Genomic DNA, 22,666 nt, shown 5'->3' with positions numbered 1-22,666 from the left:
TCCAACCCTGAACAACTCCTCAAAAGCTGAAATACTGATCTATACAGCTAAGCCACATTCCCCTTAGAAATCACCTTAATGCTGGTAATTGATTTATAATAAATAACCTTCTAAGGGATACCTTATGAGTAATAAGATTTGGGACTTTTAAAAGCGTGGTTTGCAGCACGCTAACTCTTGTGCATTGCATCCCCATTTCTAATTCATGGCAGAGTTTTCTCCTGGCGTAATCCATCATTTGTCCATCAAGATGAGAAGGAAGAACATATTTACATTCCAGACTAGTCTGTTATTTTGGCAGGCTTCTTGTTTATGGTGTATAGTAATAGACTGTTCTTTGGCAGTGTTTATTTCCAATGAGGAATCAAAGGTCTGTTGGGAAATAAGGTTTCTGTGTGCTGCAGAGGTATCACTTTGTGTCTCCTGGGGAGATAGAAGTTGACAGGCTGCCCATCGGTCTGTAGTGAAATATTCTAAGGAGAAGACCATTGCTCTCATTTTGACAGAGTAAAGTGTCCCACACACTGACTTTTTGAAGGAAATGTGAAAGGAAGGCAAGAAGCACCTAACTAATTGAAGCTGAATGTTTTGAATGCATGCTAATGATAATGACCTTTGTACTGTGCTGAATTTTAACTTTCCTTTTTAAAAACACAATCTTTCTAGGACTGCTGTTTGATAGTGTATCATCCCTACAGACCTCTACTTCAGTATGTGCAGGATATGGGCCAAGAAGACATGCTGCTCCCCCTTGCCTGGTAATAAAGATAAATGTCAGATAGTCTTTTCAGTTGAGTAAGAGTAGAAGATGAAGGAAAACGATAGAGCTGAATTCCAAACTGACTTTGCAGGCAAAGCTTTGTCAGCAATTAAACTTTATCCTAGTTTCCCAAAGCAACATGAACTAATAGACATTGCCTAGGGATTTGTACTAGTTTAATCCACCTAGGAAAATGCATGAAACCAGAATTTGGTTGTTGTTGGTTTTTGCCACAACAGGATTGTTTTATATATGGGATATCTTAACAAATAGCTGTATAGCCTTTTTTGAAGAATATCCACGCTGAACAGAGTAATAGGACATCCTGATTACTAAACTTGCTTTGCTGCATGGAAGATAACCTCATATCCTAACTCTGAATACTGCTCTATTTTTTTGCAAGAAATTAAACTGATGTTTCAAATGGAAAAAGATATAGAAACAATCTATATCAAAATGTGCCCCCCTGCTTAAAATATACCCAACACCCTGATTCCATACAGTGTGTAAATGTCTAAAGAAAAAATAAGCCCGTCTCTGTGTCATATTACCTCGTCTCTCTGATGTGGAGTCATGAATGATAGCATGGTGATCTGTTGCTTTTGTCTGTGCAGGAGGATAGTGAATGACACATATAGAACTGATCTTTGTCTGCTGTACCCTCCTTTCATGATAGCTCTAGGTAGGTAATCTGTTAACGTGCTGTATCGCTACTTGAATGGAGTAGTTTGGTGTAGAGCAGAGTTCCATCCTTGGCCATCTTCATAGAAATTCTGGTGTTGATATCGAAGCCTCAACCATTTCATTTTTCAATAAATAACTGAAATTCTTAAATGCTTTTGATAGTGCAGACATACAGTTCAAACAATGAAAATGAAAAACTGGTAAACTAAACTTAACATGTATATCTTAAGTGAGTATTAACAACGTGAAGTATCTAGAATGGCATAATGAAAAATTCACTCTTGAGAGGGAGATTATAGTACAGAGAACATATTCTGGCAAATGTACTTTTGTCTTTACTAGTTTATTATCCCTTATTCTGCAAATACTGTCGCTTACACTACATATCCAATATATGCTTACTTTGCAGCTTGCCTACATGTTGCATGTGTTGTCCAGCAAAAGGATGCTAGACAGTGGTTTGCTGAGCTTTCTGTTGATATGGAGAAGGTAGTTACATTTTATTTACTAGCTACAGATTTATTAAGACATGGGGAAATGTGTATGGTAGCCACTTTGACCTTATATAAAGTGGTATATTGTTGGCCCCAGGGTGTTGAACAAATTGGACTGCCTGAAAACATCTTATTGGCCTAAAATCTCATGGTGACAGCTTGAAAGCTGAAAACTTGTACAAACCTTTGCAGCTGGTATTGGAAAGTCAACCCTGAGCTTAGGAGCAAAATCAGCTACCAGCTGATTATATGTCAGACTACTTAGGTGAGTAGGTTAAGAGATCACAGCAGTTTTGCTAACTGTTACAAACTACACACAGTCACAGTTTAATCTACTCCAGATTTGCGTGAGAAACCCCCAGGAAGCAAGTATTCCAGCAAATTGCCTTCCAGCTTTAATACTAATTTATCCACCTGAAGAAATGCTAGTATGAAATATTTCTGGGTTTGCAGGCTCTTGGATAGAATCAAAACTACCTGTTCATGTTTTTGGTTCCCCCCTGCCCCCCCAGTGGGGTTTGTATTCCTTTTTAAAAATGAATTCTTAGAAAACTCCAACTGAGATATGTTTGTATGTTTCTTCTGCAGTACAATAACCTGGTAGTCTCCTTCTGTCTGTATGTGGAACATTACTTCATTCCTGCTGATAGCATTTCATTGTTCTGCAGCTGAAATGCAAACACGAGTAGAAAGGCTGTCTGAGACTGAAACTACATTTGGCATTCAGTTGCATGTATGTTTCCCACAGAAGTTGCAGTCTCAATTGGAGAATCTGTGAGGAGAAGCTCCAGGACCCGTTTTGTTCTTGACTATGTTTCCCCTCAAAAAATATTCAGCCTATCTTGTGTTTTTCTCTGTAGCTTTTCCCCAAGGATGGAAAAGTGTGTGTCTGTGTATAGAAATGCTCAAAGTGGAAAGAGTTAAGCTGCCTCTTCTCCAAGAACCAGTTTTCCACTCAAGACGGCAGGCTCCCATGGCTACCATTTTTTGGTTTTAAAAAAAGCTGATGAATAAATGCTAGAGTATGTCGCATGGAATTTTGGCACAAGCGCAGGTTAAATTAACATGTTGTATGTGAAGCTACCTTGGAAGACTGTTTGGAAACTGGAGTTTAAAATAAAGCTGAGAGGCTAACTGGGACTAGGTATTGGAATCATACTTTACTAGTGCCTAAGGGCACAATCCTTTGCATGCTTAGACAGAAATAAGTCCTATAATATCTCAAGATCATAATAGAAGTTAGTTATGTTAATTTCTAATAACAAAGCCCAAACCTGAAGAGTACCAATGGTTTAGGGTGCAATCCTACCGAGATAGACGCCAGCCTCTGAATCCGGAGGTTGACACCTATCTGATGCAGGTCAGGTGGAGCTCAGAGGGGATCCTCTCCTTCATACTCCAGCCGCCCTGCATTTGTGGCTAGACACACATTTTTGTGCATCTAGCTGCAGCTTCAGGGAGGGGGAGGGAACAGGTCTGGAGACCCAATAAGAAGCTGTCTAAAGTAGCTTCCACAGTTTCCTCCCCTCCCCCAGGACTGCTCCCTTTTCGCCCTCTTCATACTCCATTTACAAGCCCGGAGGCAGCGGTGTGGAATCGCACCAGCTATGCAGGGGAGGGGGCAGGAAGTGCAGTTTCTGGAAGCCAAGGTTGGAAGACCTCGGTTTCTAGAAACCGAAAAATCCTATGGCCGTCTAAACAGTGTCTAGATGGCCATAGGACCGCTCTCTTAAGGTGTTAAATGTTTGAGGGTGGGTTCAAAGTTTGGCCTTCACCCCACCCAAAGGGTAAAATAGTATCCGAAGATACAGAGGGTAAGTTCACTGAAGACAGAATATTTTCAGGCTGTTCCTGAAGTGGATGCCTATTGTATAGACACACAGAATGTGCCTACAAATGTTTGTCATCTAGGCATATTTTTTTTTAGATCTTAGAAATAATCAGGGTTATCTTGAAACTGTATGAACAATGGAAGAACTTTGATGAAAGGAAAGAAATGGCTACTATTCTAAGTAAGATGCCTAAACCAAAACCACCTCCAAACAGGTAGGTGTCCTGAAATTCTGTTTTCCCCACTGTGGCTATGTAGAAGTTTTGGAGAAGCTCTCAGGGTCTGCTTTTCAGCCAAAAATACAACCCCACCCCACCCCCAACATATTGTAGCTTAAAGCTCTTATTGTCAGTAACTAAGCCTTAGGAGAGGCTTCAGCCTTTGAGAATGGAGAAAAACTGCCCAAAAGCTGAGAAACCACAGAATGATAGGGGGTTGGGGGACTCCAGGAGGGCCAGATTTTCCCCTGGGCCTGAAGTTCCACATCCCTTATTTAGCTTGAACCATTTGCTCTGCAGGTATCTTCCTACAGTGAACCCTGTCTGCTTACACAGGCATACCTGTAAGAACCTGATGGGTAGATTGGTGTGATTTTGGATAGGATCTGTGTCGCCTTTTGCCCTTTACAATTCTGTTAATGAATTGGGCATGAGCTTACTGTGTGGGCTATATTGTATAGCTAAATTAGTTTTGCATATAAATGTCCATTTCAGCTTTAGTAACGGTAAGAGCAAATTAATGTGTGAGCAGCCACACCTCTCTGTACATAAGGAGCAGTTAACATAAGTAGGTAAAAATATGAAAATAAAAGCAACAAGGATTCAGAAACCAGAGAACTTCCTTTTCCTTGCACTCATGATTAAAGCAAGTCTCACAATTTGAAGGATTTTCCCAGGGGTCATTTGCCCCATACATTTTTCATTTATGCTCAAGTGTGCCCACTCAGAAGTGAGTTCAATGTGGGACTGGCAGGAAGATGGATCTTGGCCACAGCAACATCTGTGACCTTGAAGGTTTCAAATTGTGCTTTCAAGATTGTGGAAGTGTCCATAGCAAAGTTTGTGTTATCTTGCTTGCATGTTAATAGTCAGAGATGCCTTCGTAGTCTTCACAGAGGTAAAACAAATAAAAAATGTATCATATGTTCACATCTGCTTTACTCCAAACAGTGAAGGTGACCAGGGTCCAAATGGGAGTCAAAATTCTAGCTACAGCCAGTCTTAAGACATTCCAAAGAAATTCATTGTGGACCACTTTGGATTAAGACACGTTGGGATCTTTTCCTGTGTGGAAGACACGGACAGGTTTCAATACTGTCTTTTGAGAAAGAACTTGAAGAATGTTTCTGTCAAGCATACTGAAAGCATTTCCTTAGACATGCACCCATTTGAATTGTGGCACAAATACATAAGCAAGCCTCCAAACAAATCACAAGCCTTGGATAACACTAGAAAAAATGATTTAATTCAGTATGGACAGAGTTCAGTACTTTTGTTGTTTAAAAAAAATAGCGAAGAGTTTAAGAATCCCTGTTAGCATGAAGCTGGATGAGTGTAACTGGATCTTTGTTGCCCTAATACTGATTCAACTACAGGAGGCAACTTGAAATGTTGGATACGAGATCCTAACTTTCCAGATATATACTCTGAATGCCAGTGGATATTGTACAAGGAGAATGCACTTCATTAGTAAATGCCTGGGATGGGGGGGAACACCTTTAAATATGGAGTTAGACAATGTGAGATGCTCTTAGTACCTACAGCTTGTAACTGGAAAATAAATCCAGCATACCCCCAAAAGTGCAATATGTATAATGCAAATTGTGGCTGTTGTAGGGAAGAACATTTCACTCTTTACAAATGCTAAACAATTAAGGCCTTGTACAAACTGAAAGTCAATTTTTGTAATCTAATCAAGTTGAGAAGTAAAGAATCTATTTGAGGTTGTAATGGTGATATGTTGTGTGCTAGAATTTAGTATGCTTTCATTGGTTACTATGAATGATTTTTAACAGGGGTCTCTTGAGAAAGCAACAAATATTCAGATGAGACTAGATTTGACTTAATAGTAAAATATTTATTATAAATTACTGTAAGAATTTAACTAGACAAACTTAAGGTGTAATCCTATGCATGTTTAGGCAGAAAAAAGTCAGACAGCTCCCAGCATTCCCCAGCCAGCTTGTCTAAACATGCATAGGATTGTGCCCTAAGTTGCTTTTTTTAATTGGAGGGTTATATCCTGTGCTCTTCACTCAGGCAGACCCTCCACTGAAAATGGGGCTTGGTCCAAAGCCCTTAAGATTTTAAAGAACAGATTTTGCATTTCATAATAAGTGTATTTGTATCCTATCCTAAAACAAAGTCAAAAATAACTATTGGATTTCAATCTAAGCTCTTTTCCCAGAGAACAACGTTCCACTGCTATAAAAACAGAGGAATGTTGGTTGGAAGAGTCTTGTCACATGGTGCTTGTTCTAAAACTTGATTTTAAAAAAGCAGCAATGCCTGCCTCTACTTGATCTGTCTTTCAATTAGGTATAACCAAAGTGTTTTTGTATGCAAGTGCTTGGGCTCTTTGCACTTAACTGTTGAAATTATTTTTATAAGGTGTGTGTTTGGGTACTGACTTACAAAAACATTTCTGTGAGAAGTGATGTGTTTCTGGCCTTTTCCTTCTCCCCTTAGTTGTTTTGCTTATTTTATTGATGCCTGTGATCTTGTTCCAAACCCTTGCTAACATGATTGGTTGAAGACACCATGTCTGTAGTAGTTTGGAAATTAATTTTGTTCCCTTGAGGTTTACACTTTATTTGTAATATGGTAGGAATAAAAACAAATGCAAATTGAGTGTTTCGACTAGTTCTTTTATTCCACAACTGAAAACAAGCACTCCAAAGGTATGGTATTACATAAATCAGATATAAACAGAGTGAAAACCTGATGCACTAAAAATCAATGGAAGATGTCTAATTAGAAATAGATTGCATCTTTTATTTAACAGTAGCTTATAGGGAATAGTAACTCTGGATTGTGGATGTAGTGTGTTAAATGTGTGGTCCACTTCCCCCTGCTTGGACAAATGCATGTTCCTACACAAATTTCCACAAACATTTAGTGTCAGACTACAAAAAAGTCAAGGAAGGGAAAGAAACTCAAGTCACTCTGGCTAAACATTTGATCTCCATTTCATGTCCAGTTAAAGTTGTTTGAGGCAATATATTATCTTGCTGACCTATCTACTTTCTAGTTTTACAATACAAAAAAAATCATTTGAGATCGAGACTAAAGAGATCCCAAACATGATTTAGTTCCAGTGGGTTAGATGCAAACTTGGTCAATCTTAGAGTGGATCACTGAAATCAGTGAGACAAAGTAGTCGTGACTAAGTTAGGTCCCATTGATTTCAGTGGGTCTAATTTAAGATTGGTTTGGAACCAGATTCCGTCAATGTAATTAAAGACAAAATCCACCATTAAGGGAAACATGATTATGATTAAACTACCAGAATGAGCCATTGCAAAATTCTTAAGTTAAAGTAGAACTTTTTATTTAAGAGGGAATTTTCAAACTTTCGGGATCTTTGAAAAAGATTCCATTAGGATGAAAAGTCAGATTGAATATTGGAAATAAGCATCAATTCTTTCTTGCTGTCCTAAGACATAAAAAAGTTCTTAATGTGTATAGATCTTTAAGATAAATGATGCTAGTCATAGCCCTGTACATTTTCAGGATGCTGAATAATTCCAGAAGTCATTTTTCCCCTGAAGATTCATACTTTGCCCATTCTTGAAAGCCACCACCATATTGCTGAGCTCTGAAAGCACATAAATCAACTTTTGTAACTTCTTATTGTATAACGTACTTCACACTTAATTTCATTGTCTCTCTAAAGCACACTGGTCAGATCAAGGGGAGATTCACTGATTTGCCCAGAGCCACTCAGTAGGCTCATAACTCTGCAGTGATATTAACCTTTCACATACAAAGTCAAACTCTATTGCTGCTGGTGCAACAATTATCTTTTAAATGATAGGAAGGAACAAAGGAACTTTCACAATGTCCTCAAACAACAAACAGCATGAACCACACTATCCTAAGCCAAGGTCTTATTTTTCAAAGCAGATGTACCACTGTTGACTAAAAATCTATTTTGATATCACACTAGTTCAGATGTTCTGGGCTGCAGACAAAAGTTAGTAAGGTAGACAGTTTTAAATTCTGGCTTCTGTTGCCTAGCAGCAGCTTAAGATAAAGACTGAGGGTTTCAGTAACATTTCTGAACAGGCTGTGGAAAAAGTGACAAAGTAGAATAAGGCAGTGCCTTGTGTTCTTCAATTGCAACCAGGTTTGCTTCAAAGAGGAAAGCTATAAAATGTCAGCTGGCAATTTTGGTTTACTTCCCCTCAAGGAAGATCTAGTATTATATTTCCAAGTGTCACACCCAACCGTGGATAGCATACCTATGATGGGAAGTGTAAAGTACTGGAAAATGCAAGTGCTTACTGACTTCCACAAGGTTGTTTTCACTAAAAATCCAAAGTCCGTCTTGTCTAAACATTGTGTCTCTATTCACTGAGTAGTAGTAACATTGGATACAACCCAGAGTGGACCTATTGAGTCTGACTTAAGTTAGACCATTGGATACAACCCATTGTCCTGAATTGATGATTTACCAATCAATATTCTTCTAGAAAAGTGGCAATATTTCCAAGTGTTACAGGAAAGCTTTTGTTCATATCCAGTATCTTGATGCCATTTTGTTTTTCTCATGGTTTCCCCTTTAATAAGAACAGTACAACTATAGATAGTGAGGAGAATCATCAGCTGAGTTTACCATGGGGCATGACAGCTTCCACTAAAGTTCAATGGGGCTTACCTAAGTAAGCTTGAATAGAACTGCAGTCTTAAGTTCTGAACTTGGCCAGACTAGTTTCTGGACTATTCATAGTGCAATTACAGTAAACGCATGAATTGTATGAATGCTTATTAACTTTTTGCATGAATGACTTAATCCTGGCAATCCTCTAAACCATGGCTATGAGGGCTGTGAACAAGCCTTAGGTTTATACTTAGGTTTATACTATCCCTTACTTGTACACACAAGTGAGGACAACATCACTTGCCAGAATTTCTAAGGGCACAATCCTATGGCTTCTAGACAGCGTTTAGATGGCCACAGGATTTTTCAGTTTCTGGGAACTAAGCTTGGAGCCAGCGCTCTGAGCTTGGTTCCCAGAAATCCAATTCCCCACCCCCAACACCTCGTATGAGGCGCAGTTCATCACTGGCTCCACGCTCAGAAGAGCAGTGCAGAGTGGCCAAAAACGGGGTGTTCCTGAGGGTGGGGACTGCGGAAGCACCATTACGATGCTTCCTATGCACCATCTGGCCTCCTCCCCCCTGCTCCAAGGCATCCTGGTTAGACAGCCAAAATTGGCTGTCTACTGTTTAGCTGCAAATGCAGGGCAGCCAGAGCATGGAGGAGAAGATCCCCTCCACACTCCGCCCACCCTTCATTGGATAATTGGCTGCCTCTGAGTTTAGAGGCAGCTGGCTGTCCCCATAGGATTGCGTCCTAATGTACGGTTTCACCCAAATGCAGCGAATCTTGTGTTGGATGATCATCTGAACTGAGCCCATCTGAACAGGAAAAGACTCAAAATCAGATGCCAAACTTTCTGGTGGATAGTATATTACAATGGAGGACTTATGCCCTTTGAAGGCAGTATCAGTACTGAGGAGAGCAGCAAAGTCCACAGCATTCCACTTTATTCAATTAAATAGTTATACTCATACGGAACTACAGTTACTTTGTGTTGTATTGCTATGTTGTTCCTATAGGTCTGACTAAACCCAAATCACTTGTCCAGGCAAGACCACCCTACTTAGGATTCCCTTAAGATACTCTTTTCATCTCTGGTTTTCAGAGTGTATCATTCAGGGAGTTTGCTATCAGCCTATATGCACAAGAATGTTCTTTTTTTTTTTGTTCTGGTAGCTTCTCTCAAATGAAATACCTGAGGTATTTCATTCCAAAGCATAATAAAACCAGTTAAACAACTAGTTAAAGAGACATAAATTGCACTTGTTTAACCAGCCCTGCTACAGCCATGCTGAATTGCATAATTAGTTCATGTGATTTCAACTGTAATCATTAAAGATTCAGGGATGGTCGAAAATGTTGAATAGTTGGTGATAGGCATTCCAGCTCATTTGTGTCAGGCTTGAATCTTCAGAGAGCAATAAGTTAACTCAGAAACAGAAGGATGAGATCTAGGGACCAAAAGCTGATGGGTAAAATCCAACATAAATTCTGTGTACAGTAGAGCCATTGAAATGACTAACTCAAGTCCCATTTATTTCAGTGGGTCTACCCGAGTTAGCCATTTCAATGGGTCTATTCTAAGCAGACTTATGTTGAATTTTACCCACTGATTAACTGCACTTCAAAAGTAGAATATCAAAGTATGTACTGTATGTTCTCTTCACTGACTACCACCTCTGTTTTAAGTCTACCCTAAAATAAAATTTCTGCTATGCTACAACTGTTCCTTTCACCAAGAAAATTGAACTGTCCTATACAATCCTTCCAAGGGTGTTATACTCACCTGTGGAAACCCAGAGACTTTGCAGAAGCCAGAGCTTGGTTGCTTCTCACTCCTGCCATACAGGAGAAGACTAAATGGTCTGATTTAGAAGGCATATCATGCTTGTATCTTTCTTTAAAATGTTCTGGGTCCATCTGTAAAGCATCCACAACCTCACCCACTGCAAAAATAAAGATTCACTATTGATTTAATTTGTTTCCTCTGTGACAAAACATTATGAAATAAGAGAAAGTATCACCTGTAATCAAATCCAGTACCATGATTTAATCAAATTGTAGTTGAATCTTATGCATCTCCTATTACGTATGACTTTGACTTTGTGAAAGCATTGAACCAGCTAGCTTCTGTTTCCTGCTCCATCTGCTCAGGATCAGTAAATGATGTAACTTACATGGAATGCTGATGGATCCAGGTATTTTCCCATACTCTCCAATTTCCCATTTCTCTCTAACATCAATAAGCAAAATGGCCTTAGATTCCAGCAAGTCCTTGAGTTCTTTGTAGGAGATATTAAGATCTTCAGCACTGCAAAAGTGGCAAACAATCACTCTTTCAGGTTTTAGATCTGAAAACAAAAAGAAAAAAACCCACCACAGTAAGCAGTACTGCAAATTCTAATATGGCCACTAAGATACCAATTTACTCCAGTGACTTGGATATGGTGCCATGGTCCAGTTATAGTTAAAAGCCAGTTTGGAAATAAATACTCTAGAAAAACATTAAGTGGGGTAAGCAAAATCCTGAGTTACTTCCCTAATGTTTTCCACTATGAACTGACAGTTCTCCAAATCATGAGAACTTTACATGCTCCTTTTCTTTTCCCAAGAGAAGGACCATTGCACAGGCATCTTAAGATGCTTCAGCTGGAGGGGTCCTTGCACCAACAAGACAATGTGCAGCTATCCCATCTTCCTTACCAGATTTTCCAAGGGAAGAAAATAAAAACCTAGAATGAGGCAGGGTGATGGCATAAATGCCTCTGCTGGAAGCACCCATAGGGTGAATTTATGTGATCACTTTGCAGAAGTCATCAGCTGGAAGATTAAATCATCTTGGTGTCTTCTGGACACATTCTACTCTCATTTGGTTCTCAGCCTCTATCACAAAAGAAGTCGGTTTGTTTTTATGGCTGCACGTTTTGTATAGTCCAGGGAACTAAATTCATTGGTGATCTGTTCACGTGGATGTTGCACATGGACTTTGCCATATAGAAGTGTCCACAATAACTTGCAGTGGGGAAAAGCAGTTGTACTGATTCACCCAGTGTCAGTGCTCAAATGGGGTGGGATGTCATCCCACTTCTTTTCAAGCAGAAATAAGCCACTCTGGCTTAATCATCCCACTTTTTTGTCCTACTTTGAAAGTATCCCACTTTTAAAATCCCTTCCTTAAAGCACTGCCCACTTTGAGAGGGCATTATAGCAGAAAAGCTAGATCCAGTAAGGGTGCACTTCTATACACACTTATCTGAGAGTCACTGAACTCTCTAGATTGTAAGCAATGCTGGCTCTCCACCAGTGAAACAGAAACTGTTGATGAAATGGATTTCCCTTCCCCCTTGCAGCCCTCTGCATATGCCCCAAATTTGTTCCGGAGGGTCCTCCAACCCTCTACAGCAGATTTGGGACATGGGCAAGAGAGCATGAAGTCATTCTGTTGCTAAGTGGAAGTTTGCTCACACAACATTGGATTTAACCCAATGGGAGACTTCTGTGAATAAATTGTCTCAGTCTCAAGTATTTCAGATAGGGACGTAAACATATTTCTGCATTTCACTAAGTCTATGATGCAGATGTAACACACTTATTTGCATACTTCTACTGCCACAAGACTAGTGCTTGCCTTGTTTCTTCCTCAGAACTTTTTCCTGACCAGCAAGCAGACTTCTGCAAGAAGAGGGTAATGAACAATGTTCCCCTATACCTCCTTTCCCCTACTCACTCAGACTGCAGCAACTAGTGAGGCTTCTGTCCTTACTGTCAACTCAACACACTTACTGCGCACACACAGGAGCTGGGATGAAATGAACACATCCCTGCTAATGAATTCAGTGTTTCCCATTTTTAAGATCACCAGATGGGAGAGTGCTGCAGGTGCTGCTAGATGAGGCTTTTATTGTGCAATCACTCTGCCTCTTTCACAGAAGGGGCCCCCAGGTGATGTCAACTTCCATTGTAATCTTTCATGTTTTTCTTACCACAAAAACATCAAGGAGGAAAAGATGGAATTGCTGCACATTGCCTTTTGATTTGTAGCACTATAAGCCTTCCATCTGGAAGAACTCTGGGTGCCTTCACCAGTTATGTAGAACAGATAATATCAACAAGTTCAGCTTTGTCTTAAACCTGGGGCCTGATCTAGCCAAGACCCACACTAAACAGATTTGAAAGTACCAATGAGACTCCACTTGTGTGAAAGAATAATCTGGTTTATTGATAGAAAATGGATGCAGATAATAAAAGCAAAGAAAAGCTTACACACGCCCCTCAACTGGTGTTGCATTGGCTCCCTGGATGCAACAGGTGCCATCCTGGGACCTGTTTCCTGAGCAGGTAGCGCACCTCCCCCTCTCAGGTGAGAAGTGGTCGCAGACCAGTCTGCTCAGGATTTTATAGGGCTTGTCTCGCCAAGTTTCAGACTGTCACAAGACATGCATACATTCCCTCCCTTCACCAAGGAGGAGAAAGGGGTGTGTGTGTGTTAATTTCTAGGAAAGAAATTTCTCATAGCAAAGAAAGAAGCATTTCTTATCAGCAAGAAAAGTACACACCATGCAAAGCAGTCACGGTGCATTAGCTAACTTTTGTTAGTAGCAAGAAGCACTGACCTTCACTAGGAACCAATTCTTACTTCATAATAGTTGCCAACTGCCCTACCAAATAAGTATGCATATACGACTAGACATTGCATATGAATCTGGGTAAGTTTGTGCCCGAGTCTTAGCCATTCTTCGAAACCAAATCCAATACAAGCTTTTCTAATAACTTAAATATATACATGAGCCCTATCTCCCTTTGCAGCTGGTGCCCCTATTCAGTTGTAACTCTTCTCTTACTGAGTCTGCAGTAGTTGTTTAACTCTGGAATGTAAGCCAGCCAAGCCTCACTAGTCCTATCAACGGATCCCTAGTACTGGTGTTCCTGTTACGCTTGTGTAAGTTGTCACCCTTTCCCTCTCGATTTGGGAATGACTGAAATAAATAGTTGCTGATCTGCCACTTCCTCCTAAAATGTTCATAACATGCAACAGTACTTACACCTTTCTTCATACAAGTGTGACATGCATTCTCATTCCACTTTTACCCATGAAGAACTGAGGCTGAAAGATAGCATAGCAACTTTGCCCAAGACACCCAAATAAATTGGTATTTGGACCTAGATCTAGCATGCTGGTCTCTAGAGACTACAATAGATCCTAATCCTAAACACATTACTAAGAAATGCCCCCCTTCTACTGCTATTAATTGAGTTGGGGGGCACAGACTGAATGGTCAAGGGACCCCTAATGCTGCAGAATTGCTGAAATTACGCAAGAGTGGATCTGATCCGTCCTTTGGATGAAAGACCACTGAGAGCCTCCTTTACACGCAGAAAATAAATAACATTTAAAATAATAATTAGTTTAGGATCAGAGTTTAATGAAGCGAAATAATTTCCCATTATTTCAGACGATGTTGCAGACTGGGTACAGTGATCGAGAGTAGGAGAACACCCCTAAAACACGCACACGGACCTTGCCTATCTCTCCCCATCCACCTCGGGCACTTACAGTCTGAACTGCAGAGGGGGCCATCACCTAGCGCCAATTCTCGCCGCAGAAGGAAGCTCTTGCGGCAGCCCCAAGCCAGCTGGCTCGCCCCTCGTCCGCCGCCGCTCGCCCCGATTGTCGTCCGCTGTGTAAGCAAAGCAACGGACGTCCGGCACAGCCGCTTAAAACAACCCCACATGCTTCCCACCGGAGCGCACAGGCGTCTGCCTGCTGGAGGCTGTCTCCTCCCATGCTTGCCGGGCTTCCCGACTTATAGTAGGCCGCGTTACTTGCCTGTCTTCTTCGGCTCGGCTTTCTAAGAATTTCGCACCAGTGCCGGGTTAAACAGTAGTCACTCAGCAGCCCAATTCTATGTACATTTACTTAAATATCTCAGCGTATTCAGTAGGGCTTACTCCTCCTTAGTGAAGTGGCAGTCCTGTACATCAACCTTTCCCAACCTCGGGCCCGCCAGATGTTTTGTATTACAACTCCCATCATCCCCGACCATGCTGACAGGCTGATGGGGGCTGTGGTACAAACCATCTGGAAGGCACCAGGTTGGAGAAGGCTGCTATACACACTTAGCTGGGAGTAAGTCCCATTGATCTCCATAGGGCTTACTTCTCAGTAGATAGGACAGCCCTGTAAATGTGCCAAGGATCGAAGCTCAGGTATTCATTAAGATCATCAAATAGAAATCTAGTTGAAGTATTAGTAATCCATTTTAAGAGAGCTGAAGATTTTGTAATCCCTTTTTAAAAAAACCAGGTGCTAAAGCGATTAAGAGCAAGCTAGCAGTCATATTGTCTTAGCAGCCAAGGGTGTGCGTGCGTGCGTGCAAAACATTTCTGTATAAGAAATAATGTGCCATTTGCATATAGTTAGGCCTGTGATTATTGCACATAAATGTACTTTGCAAAACAGAATTGGGAAAAGTCTGTGTTGAATGAACTTGCAGGCAATAGTCATACATTACTACAGACATAGGTTGTGTATTATTTCTGATACCGATACATTTTTCATGTAGGAAAAATGTACCTACATAAGTGCCCAGAGCCTGGACACAAGACTGCTCTCCTTGTCTACTTGAGGAATTTTAATAGTTATGGAGAAAAAGTTCCAGCGATGTGTTTTATCAAGACAGTGCTACGGGAATGAGAAAACTGCATCTGCCAAAATTCCTTCTTCTGCATACAACTATTACGCCTACAGGAGCTCTTGTATCTAATAGCCATGCTTGTCCAGGGGTCACAACTCAAATCACTCTGAGAAATACTTTTATATTTAACTCACTTGATTAACAGCAGGAATGAATTTTTGCTGCACTGTTCATTTAGGGTGCAATCTATAAACGCTTACCTGGGAATAAGTTCTACTGATCTCAATAGAACTTGCTTCTGAATAGACATGCACTGTCAAATGTTTTCTTCTCAACTCGTGCTCTGTATGCCCCCTTTTTGCTGGATGCTCCTTAGAGTGCCCTCTTTTTCCTTTCTGCAACTTTACAGATCTGTCTCCGAAGCTCTGTTAATCCTTTTCCTTTTCTCTGTAATACTTTTTTCTCTTTCCACCCCATAATACCCACATTTTCTCTATACCCTCCTCTCTTTTACACCCTTTTTCTTATATATTCACAGGTATCTCTGCAGCTGTTTCTCAGTTATTTATTTATTGCATTCATACCTCGCCTTTTTTCCTCTTGCAAGGAATCCAAGGCGGCTTACATTATCCTCCTCCTCTCCATTTTACTTTTTCCCCTCTCTGCACCATCTCAGGTCCCTCTGCACTCCATATCTATTAACTTACATGTGTGAGTGTTATCTGCTTGATCAAACAGTACCAAAATCAGTTTTAAAATATAGAGAAATATAATAAAAATCCCCAATTCTTATCTATCCCACTTTCCTCAATTTAGATTTCATTTTCTCTGCACCTGTTATCCCTTTTTATGAGTACCCATAACACACTCTATTCCCTCTGCATTAACATCCATCTCTGCACTCCCAGTTCTCTTTTTTCCTCTTTCTCCACTCAAGAGATCTCTCTGCCACCCTATTCTCCATTTCCCTCTTTATCTTCCTTCAGTGTCTTTGTTTTCTCTGTTTCTGTACCCTTACCTCCTCCTCTTCACTGAAATCAGTAGCAACAACACACAAGTCTTTCATTCTCCCAGCAATTCTTATCAATGAAGGAATCTCAAACATAGCTGTAACAATAGGCTAGAAAACCTGGTGCCAACTCCACAATGTGTTTTGGAATTCAGAGATGCAATGATTCAGTGATTCTCCACTGCCATTTTTGATGGGTTTGGGTGGCCTTAGAATGATGTTTCCATAAATATTTGGGAAAGGGCTACAAAAAATGTGTATTCGGAATGCCCCCAGAAGGGAGCAAGAGACACTGAAGAAACTGCAATTGTAAAGGCCTTTGCCAGTATTTTCTGTTCTCTGGCTTCCAAGGCCTAAATGGTATTGGAGGTACAGGCATACATGCCTTAACTCTTACAGTACAATCCTATACATGTCTACTTAGAAATAACTCATGTTGATTTCAATGAGGTTTACTCCCAAGTAAGTGGGTATAGGATTGCAGCTTTAAAAGCTTAATCCACTCCTCTGGAATTGTTTGTAATTTGAATCATACCAGCAAGCATATATGTAATCCAATTTAGTGTATAGTGTGTGTATTCTTTCTCCTGTAAGACAGGAAATTTCTGCTCTGTACATTTAAGCTTAAGAAAAAGTTCTGCATAACTTGAAATATTAGATCAAACACTAGGTGATCCAAAGAAAGATACTGACACATTGTCTCACTAGAGATGTTATCTTTTATCACTTTAACACATCTGACTCAAGGTTTTCATACATTTTAATACTGGGTGATGCTAAGAATGACTGTATCTATAATCCATTGTGCTACTCCTAGGAAATAAACTGTTTAAATTAAAAACTTCTTGAGCATTTGAATGTAATTTATATATTAAAAAACATTCTTTCTTATCTTTGGCTATTGGGTGGTATAGAGAGCTTCAGTTATTGAGCAGTATAGAAATGTAATAAATAAATAAATCTTAATTTGTTGGTAAAAGATCTCAAGTATTATATTTTTAAAAAATATTAAGAAGTGTAAGATTCTTTAGTATTTTAGTGTTTACAATGTCTAAAGAACAGTAATGTCAGTGTTCACAGTGATCTGTTTTGTAATTTGTTTTAAATAATAATATATTATTATTAATAATAATATTCAAAATGAGAACGCTTGTTATACTGTTGCTGTAGGCTGTGCACAGTTTGACTGTTTCTATCCCATGGAATTCAGTGAGATTCAAGCAGCCTGAGAGATCTTCTTAAAGCAATTAAATTAGAGAGCAATCCTATGGCTGCTAGTCAGGCTGCGCAGAACAGTCCTGCGCTCCATGCTCCGAAGAGGAGCGTGGAGCAGCCAAACCGGGGCGTTCCGGGGTGGGGAAGGCGGAAATGCTGATACGACACATCCAATGTGTCGTCCAGCACTCTCCTACCCTTCCCCGCCTTCCCGCGGGTAGACAGCTGAAATCAACTGTCTAGCCGCAAATGCAGGGCAGGAGAAGCACAGAGGGAACAATCCCCTCTGTGCTTCTCCTGCCCTGCATTGGATAGGCGGTTGCCTCTGAGTTCAGAGGCAGCCACCCATCCCCATAGGATTGCGCCTTTACCTGCTTATCAGAGGACCACTGTGGCATCTGCTTCATATGGAGACCAGTTATTTGCTAGATGTTAAACTCCCTGCATGATCCAGTGCTGTTGCTGACCGTTTTATGTTTTGATAAAATTCCTCTTTAATATCATATGGTTCTTATCTGAATAATTGTATTTGTGTGCACACGTGTGTGTTATATGTACTTGTGTATTTGATGTATGGCTATAGCTATTTTGTACTACTTCCTCAATACATAATTTTAAAAAAGAAGAACAAGTGTAAGATTCTATATTTACCCTTTGGCTAGCCTTGGGGAGCAAAGATCACTACTATACTTGGCCCTTCCACATGGCAAACCTTGTGCTACCAGCTGAGACTACAGACTGGTGATTCACCCCATAGCATTATGACAGAATTCCTTATACGGATATGTTTCAAATTGTATTGATCTAATGGAAAAATATTTTTCATGAAGGACTGAAGCTTAGTCATTCATATGAAGTCCTGACTACCAGCAGGTTTACTACCAAATAGTCACAACTGCCATTTTTCAAAGTGCCTTCCTGCATATCTATAATGGAAAGAATCTGTATTATTTTAGATAAACGATTCACAGTATTTTGAAAGGCCTTTAACAGCCAGCCCAGTGGCATATGGTGGCTTTGCATTTCCACATGCAAGACCTATCACTGGTATAAACCAATCATGTCATATGATAGCTAGCTACAGTATGGTACTTCATAAACTGTTATCTGAGCTCTCGCTGAAGAAAGCATAAGGTAACATATTTAGAGGTTAAAGCAAACACTGAAAATTATGAGCCTTGTGCTGGAATTGCCAGTGCCCTTGCTCCATAATAGTCCCAGCAATAAATTATCACATGGAGCTATCTCAGGACAACAATAATTAAGGCCCACTTTCTGGATGTCTTTTGTCTGTTGGTGAAGACATTTCTATTCTGGCAGGATTTTGCTTGCTTTTTGTTTAAAGTTTGTTTTATCTATGGTCTCTGCCTCTGTATTTTTATTGAATTTATTATTTTATAGTGTATTATTGTGACCTGCTCTGAGTGATGCACAGGCAATAGAAGGGTGGGATATATAGCACACATACACGTTTGGGATTATAATCAGTTTAAGAGCTCCCCTGTTCCACTTACCAACCTGCTCGGTTGCTGCACTCATCGGGAGATACCCTCTTGGTGGTATCTAAGATTTTGGAGGTTTGGTCCATTATGGCTCAGAATAGGCCTTTAGCATAATAGCACCCACTCTCTGAAACTCCCTACAACTACAAATTAGGCAAATGCCAACCCTTCTGGGTTTTCAGCATCTACTAAAAACATACCTTTTCCAGCATGCATTCCCAGGAAGGTAATCTTGTCCTCTGTACACTGTTCAGAAGTTCTTTAATATAAGTGATTCATAAATATATTAAATAAACACATAATCAATCATAACCTATGCCCTGAAGACAGCTTCACCATAAGCTTTGTTAATTTGCTTGAGGCTTCCAGACCAAAGGTTGCTGTGGATTGGGCTGCATTGTGAGCCATTGAAATCAATGCAGCATATTTCTTAGACCATTATTTCTTAGACCCTGATCTATCCAGGGATTTCTTGCACATACAGTAGCTCCTATGTACATATGTAGATCCCATGTTGCAAACCTTCCTGTTCACATCAATGAAATAGGAGGAACATCACCATGCATTTATTCCTTTGCATCAGTGCATAGACGGAAATTTGGCTCAGAGCCACTGGCTCTGAAATTTGGAAAAAATGCTGCCTCTTTCTAATATTGTTTGACCAGCTCTTCAAAGATTGTGATCAAACATTATTTTTCAATCACAAAGGTACATTCTGAAAAACTGCATTAGTGGCTTTCTCCTTGGCTTGAATTAAAACAAGGTTAAAACATCTCTCTAAATGGGAAAGTGTGACAAATTTAAGCTGGCGTGCAAACTAGTTCACTAGTTGCTGGCTGCTTGCCTGTCCATATGGCATCATTTTCTACACATAGTTTCAAAATGGCCTTTTTGTGATAGCTTCATTAAAAAGAAAAATCTAGTGATGTAATAGATCCTTAATATAAAATTATATTATAAATGGCTTCATGGAGGATAAGGCTATCGATGGGTACCAGTCATGATATACTACCTCCAGCAGTGGAGGGAACATGCCTCAGAAGACCAGCTGTTGGAGAATGACAATGGGAGAGGGTTATTGCCATCATGTCCTGCTTGTGGGCTTCCCATAGGCAGCTGGTTAGCCACTTTGGGAAACCCGATGCTGGATTAGATAAGCCTTTGGTTTGATCCAGCAGGGCTCTTCTTAGGTTCCTACAGACAGCAATATTCTTTTTGATTCTGTCTCACAATGATAACTTTTCCTATACCTGAAGATGGGCCTAATCCACATCTGTGTACTCCAGTAAACTTGCCTATTCATGTGGCCTACTGAGAAAGATGGCAAGAAGAAAAGCAGTGGAGTTAGTGATATAGGGCTGTGTCAGACAAAAATAAAATAAAATTCACAATGACTTTATAGAGCCATGGCATCTGTTCTGATAGAGCTTTTAGGTTTGCATATCCTATGCAGCCACTTGCTAGCACTGGGTGTGCTCTAATTCATTCTCATTTCATGTGGGACAGTAATAGTGAGGCAAAAGAGACCTGACATATAAATGTACAGTGCAATCCTACACATGTCTACTTAGAAGTAAGTCTTATTGTTTTCAGTGGAGTAAATGTGAATAGGACTGCAGCTGTAGTGTGTTCTGATGACACTTCTGGAGAATGCAAGCATGCAGTATATGAATGATTGGGGTTTCTCAGTGCTGCAAGGAAAGGCACTCTGCATATGATCGGAAGTACAATTAGTACATGTTCTAAGCCTGCAAAATGACACTGAAAATATTTCCCCTGGTTTAAGCTAAGTCTTGCAAATCCTGTTTGTTCAAAAGTAAATCCCATTCATTAGCCACGCAAAGCAAGGGCTTTTTCTTTTTTTTTTTTAAGATTATATCCCACCTTTCAATTGAAAATATTCAAGGTGGCTTAAAATAAACAATGCCAGCAACTAGATAAAATTATAAAACTAAAAATGATAAAACAGTAAAAGCAGTAGAAAACCTGCCAGTACCACCAAAGCATCAAACAATCCTGAGGAAAGCGTTGCGAAGTTGGAGTGCCCTATGAAAAAGGCTGAATCTGTGGTCACTGTCCCTCTAGCCTCCTCAAATGCAAAGGGTCTCTATTGATAATCTTGATGAATGGCTAGGTTTATATGAGAGCGGGCAGTCTTTTAGATATCTGGAGCCCAAAGCTTTGTACAATATTGCTTAACTCAGCCTTCCCCAACCTGGTGCCCTCCAAAAGTTTTGGACTACAACTCCCAGCATTCCTGACCATTGGCCATGCTGACTGGGGCAGACTGGGGTTGAAATCGAAATCATCTGGAGGGCACCTGGTTAGGAAAGCCTGTCTTGCCTGGACAATTCTGCAGTGTGTCTGAAAATGCGTTCTTCAGCTTGCATGTCAAGCAATAACTCTGTTGAATATTGAAGAGTGGAATGCATTTCAGTGCTTCCATTTGAGGTGCAGTACAATACTATAGCCTAGTTTGGGAAAGGGACAATAGCTCACCTGTAGAGCTCATACTTTCCATGCAGAAGGTCCAAGTTTCAATCTCCATTTCAAAGAATTGGTAGCAGGTGATGGGGAAGACCATGGAAAACTATTGGATGACACTGGGGTAGGATTAGGTGTGAGCAGCCTGCGGCTGCATGTGGCCCTTGGCTTAATTTCAAAAGTCCTCTGCAAGCCTTCAGTTCAGACCGCTGCAGAGATGGTCCTATATTTGGGGCAAATGTCGCAGTGACCCCTTGTCTGTCCCCACCCACTTACAGCAGATATTTCCCCCCACAACCAGGTACATTTGCTCCATTGCTTCCAAGTGCCACAAGAGGTCTTCCCCTGTACGCCTGCGATCTCAATAGAATACTGAGCATCCGCCATGGACTCAGCCCTACCAGCCCTAATGGGCACCAGCGGCCACTGGACCTCTGTTAAGAACAACCTGTCCTTTCTCCAGCAGCCCCCTGGGCAGGAGAGGGAGAGAGAGAGAGAGACAGATGGAAGGGGTGCGTGGGTGGGGAGAGAAGGGACGGGTCCACCCACGTTTGAGTTTTGCCCCTCCACTATTAGCATCCCCCATCAATGTTCCCCCATGGAAAAAAAGGTTGCCCACACCTGGATTAGACGGACAGCCTGACCCGGCATAAGGCAGATTCCTACGTTTCCCTTGGTGGTTGTTATTGAGGTTGTACAACTTCGGTATGCAGGGGTGGGGTGGCGGAACCCACATACCCCCAAACCTCTCCACATAGGAAACAGGCACACCGGTCTTCAAGGCGGGGCGGGAGGAGAGAGAATCCAGAACACCGCGCAGTGAATGGGCTACACCTCTGCCCTGAAGCTGACCTGGGAATGAAAGGTAGCGTGCACGGGTCCAGGGCAACCAGTAGTCTGCACTTCAAGAAAGAACTCCGCCCGGGTTTCAAGAGGGTTAAGCTGAGCGAGGCGGCGGCTCCTCAAACACCCTTAGTCGTTTGAACCGGGTTGACATGGATGCACATGTGTTGCGGTTGCCTATTTCCTATGCACCTGCTGGTAGCGCTTACACGGCGACCGACCCTCGGCCGGCCCGCTCTCGGTACAAGACGGGGCGGGGCGGCCCGGGGCGCCGAGGGAAGCGGCCCAGGCAGGAGCTCGGCTTCCTTCGCCGCTTCCTGCTCCTCCTCTTTCTGCCGACGTTCCAGCTTGCTGCCTCTTCCGGGCGAAGTAGTCGCCCAGCGTG

The 22,666-nt window shown here is 41.1% G+C and overlaps 3 protein-coding genes across 11 annotated transcripts in view; 2 read left to right on the top strand and 1 right to left on the bottom strand.

Moving 5' to 3' along the window:
• Positions 1-6,619, top strand: part of CCNC (cyclin C) — a 21,613-nt gene extending 14,994 nt beyond the window's left edge. Inside the window, exons 8-13 of one of the 2 annotated variants that reach the window (XR_014786637.1) lie at positions 667-758; positions 1,375-1,442; positions 1,854-1,933; positions 3,866-3,984; positions 4,939-5,887; positions 5,969-6,619. Coding sequence is in view for 1 of the 2 variants with exons in the window: in XM_084827177.1 (XP_084683303.1) it covers positions 667-758; positions 1,375-1,442; positions 1,854-1,933; positions 3,866-3,984; positions 4,939-4,993 (414 nt within the window). In the remaining variant the exon portion in view is untranslated. Of the gene's footprint in view, positions 1-666; positions 759-1,374; positions 1,443-1,853; positions 1,934-3,865; positions 3,985-4,938 lie in introns of both variants that reach the window. The other variant, XM_084827177.1, reaches the window with a different exon arrangement.
• LOC146359368 (thiosulfate sulfurtransferase/rhodanese-like domain-containing protein 3) lies at positions 6,620-22,615 on the bottom strand. 2 transcript variants are annotated; one of them, XM_084827179.1, is made up of 4 exons: positions 22,060-22,615; positions 10,771-10,944; positions 10,380-10,539; positions 6,620-7,585 (listed from the first exon to the last, which is right to left on the bottom strand). In XM_084827179.1, exons 1-4 carry the CDS (start codon positions 22,172-22,174, stop codon positions 7,522-7,524), a joined length of 513 nt encoding a protein of 170 aa, XP_084683305.1. In that variant the 5' UTR covers positions 22,175-22,615; the 3' UTR covers positions 6,620-7,521. The 2 variants fall into 2 exon arrangements, with proteins under 2 accessions (XP_084683305.1, XP_084683304.1); XM_084827178.1 differs by lacking the exon at positions 22,060-22,615 and adding an exon at positions 14,148-14,356.
• Positions 22,507-22,666, top strand: part of USP45 (ubiquitin specific peptidase 45) — an 81,040-nt gene continuing 80,880 nt past the window's right edge. For 6 of the 7 annotated variants that reach the window (XR_014786635.1, XM_084827168.1, XM_084827170.1 and 3 more), the window contains exon 1: positions 22,580-22,666. The gene's annotated coding sequence lies outside the window, so the exon portion shown is untranslated. The other variant, XR_014786634.1, reaches the window with a different exon arrangement.

The sequence above is a fragment of the Heloderma suspectum genome, chromosome 1 (assembly GCF_057233095.1).
Source record: "Heloderma suspectum isolate Gila_16-S chromosome 1, 16-S_ref, whole genome shotgun sequence".
NCBI classification, from domain to species: domain Eukaryota; kingdom Metazoa; phylum Chordata; class Lepidosauria; order Squamata; family Helodermatidae; genus Heloderma; species Heloderma suspectum.
This window is presented reverse-complemented; position numbering and strand designations above follow the sequence as displayed.

Excerpts from the sequence above, each read along its gene's own strand:
- LOC146359368 (XM_084827178.1), bottom strand. The coding sequence starts at position 14,325 with ATGTGGGGTTGTTTTAAGCGGCTGTGCCGGACGTCCGTTGCTTTGCTT. Across the intron at positions 10,540-10,770 it reads TGGATCCATCAGCATTCCAT|TGGGTGAGGTTGTGGATGCT; the intron begins GTAAGTTACATC and ends TTATTTTTGCAG. Across the intron at positions 7,586-10,379 it reads AAGTCTCTGGGTTTCCACAG|AGCTCAGCAATATGGTGGTG; the intron begins GTGAGTATAACA and ends ATGTGCTTTCAG.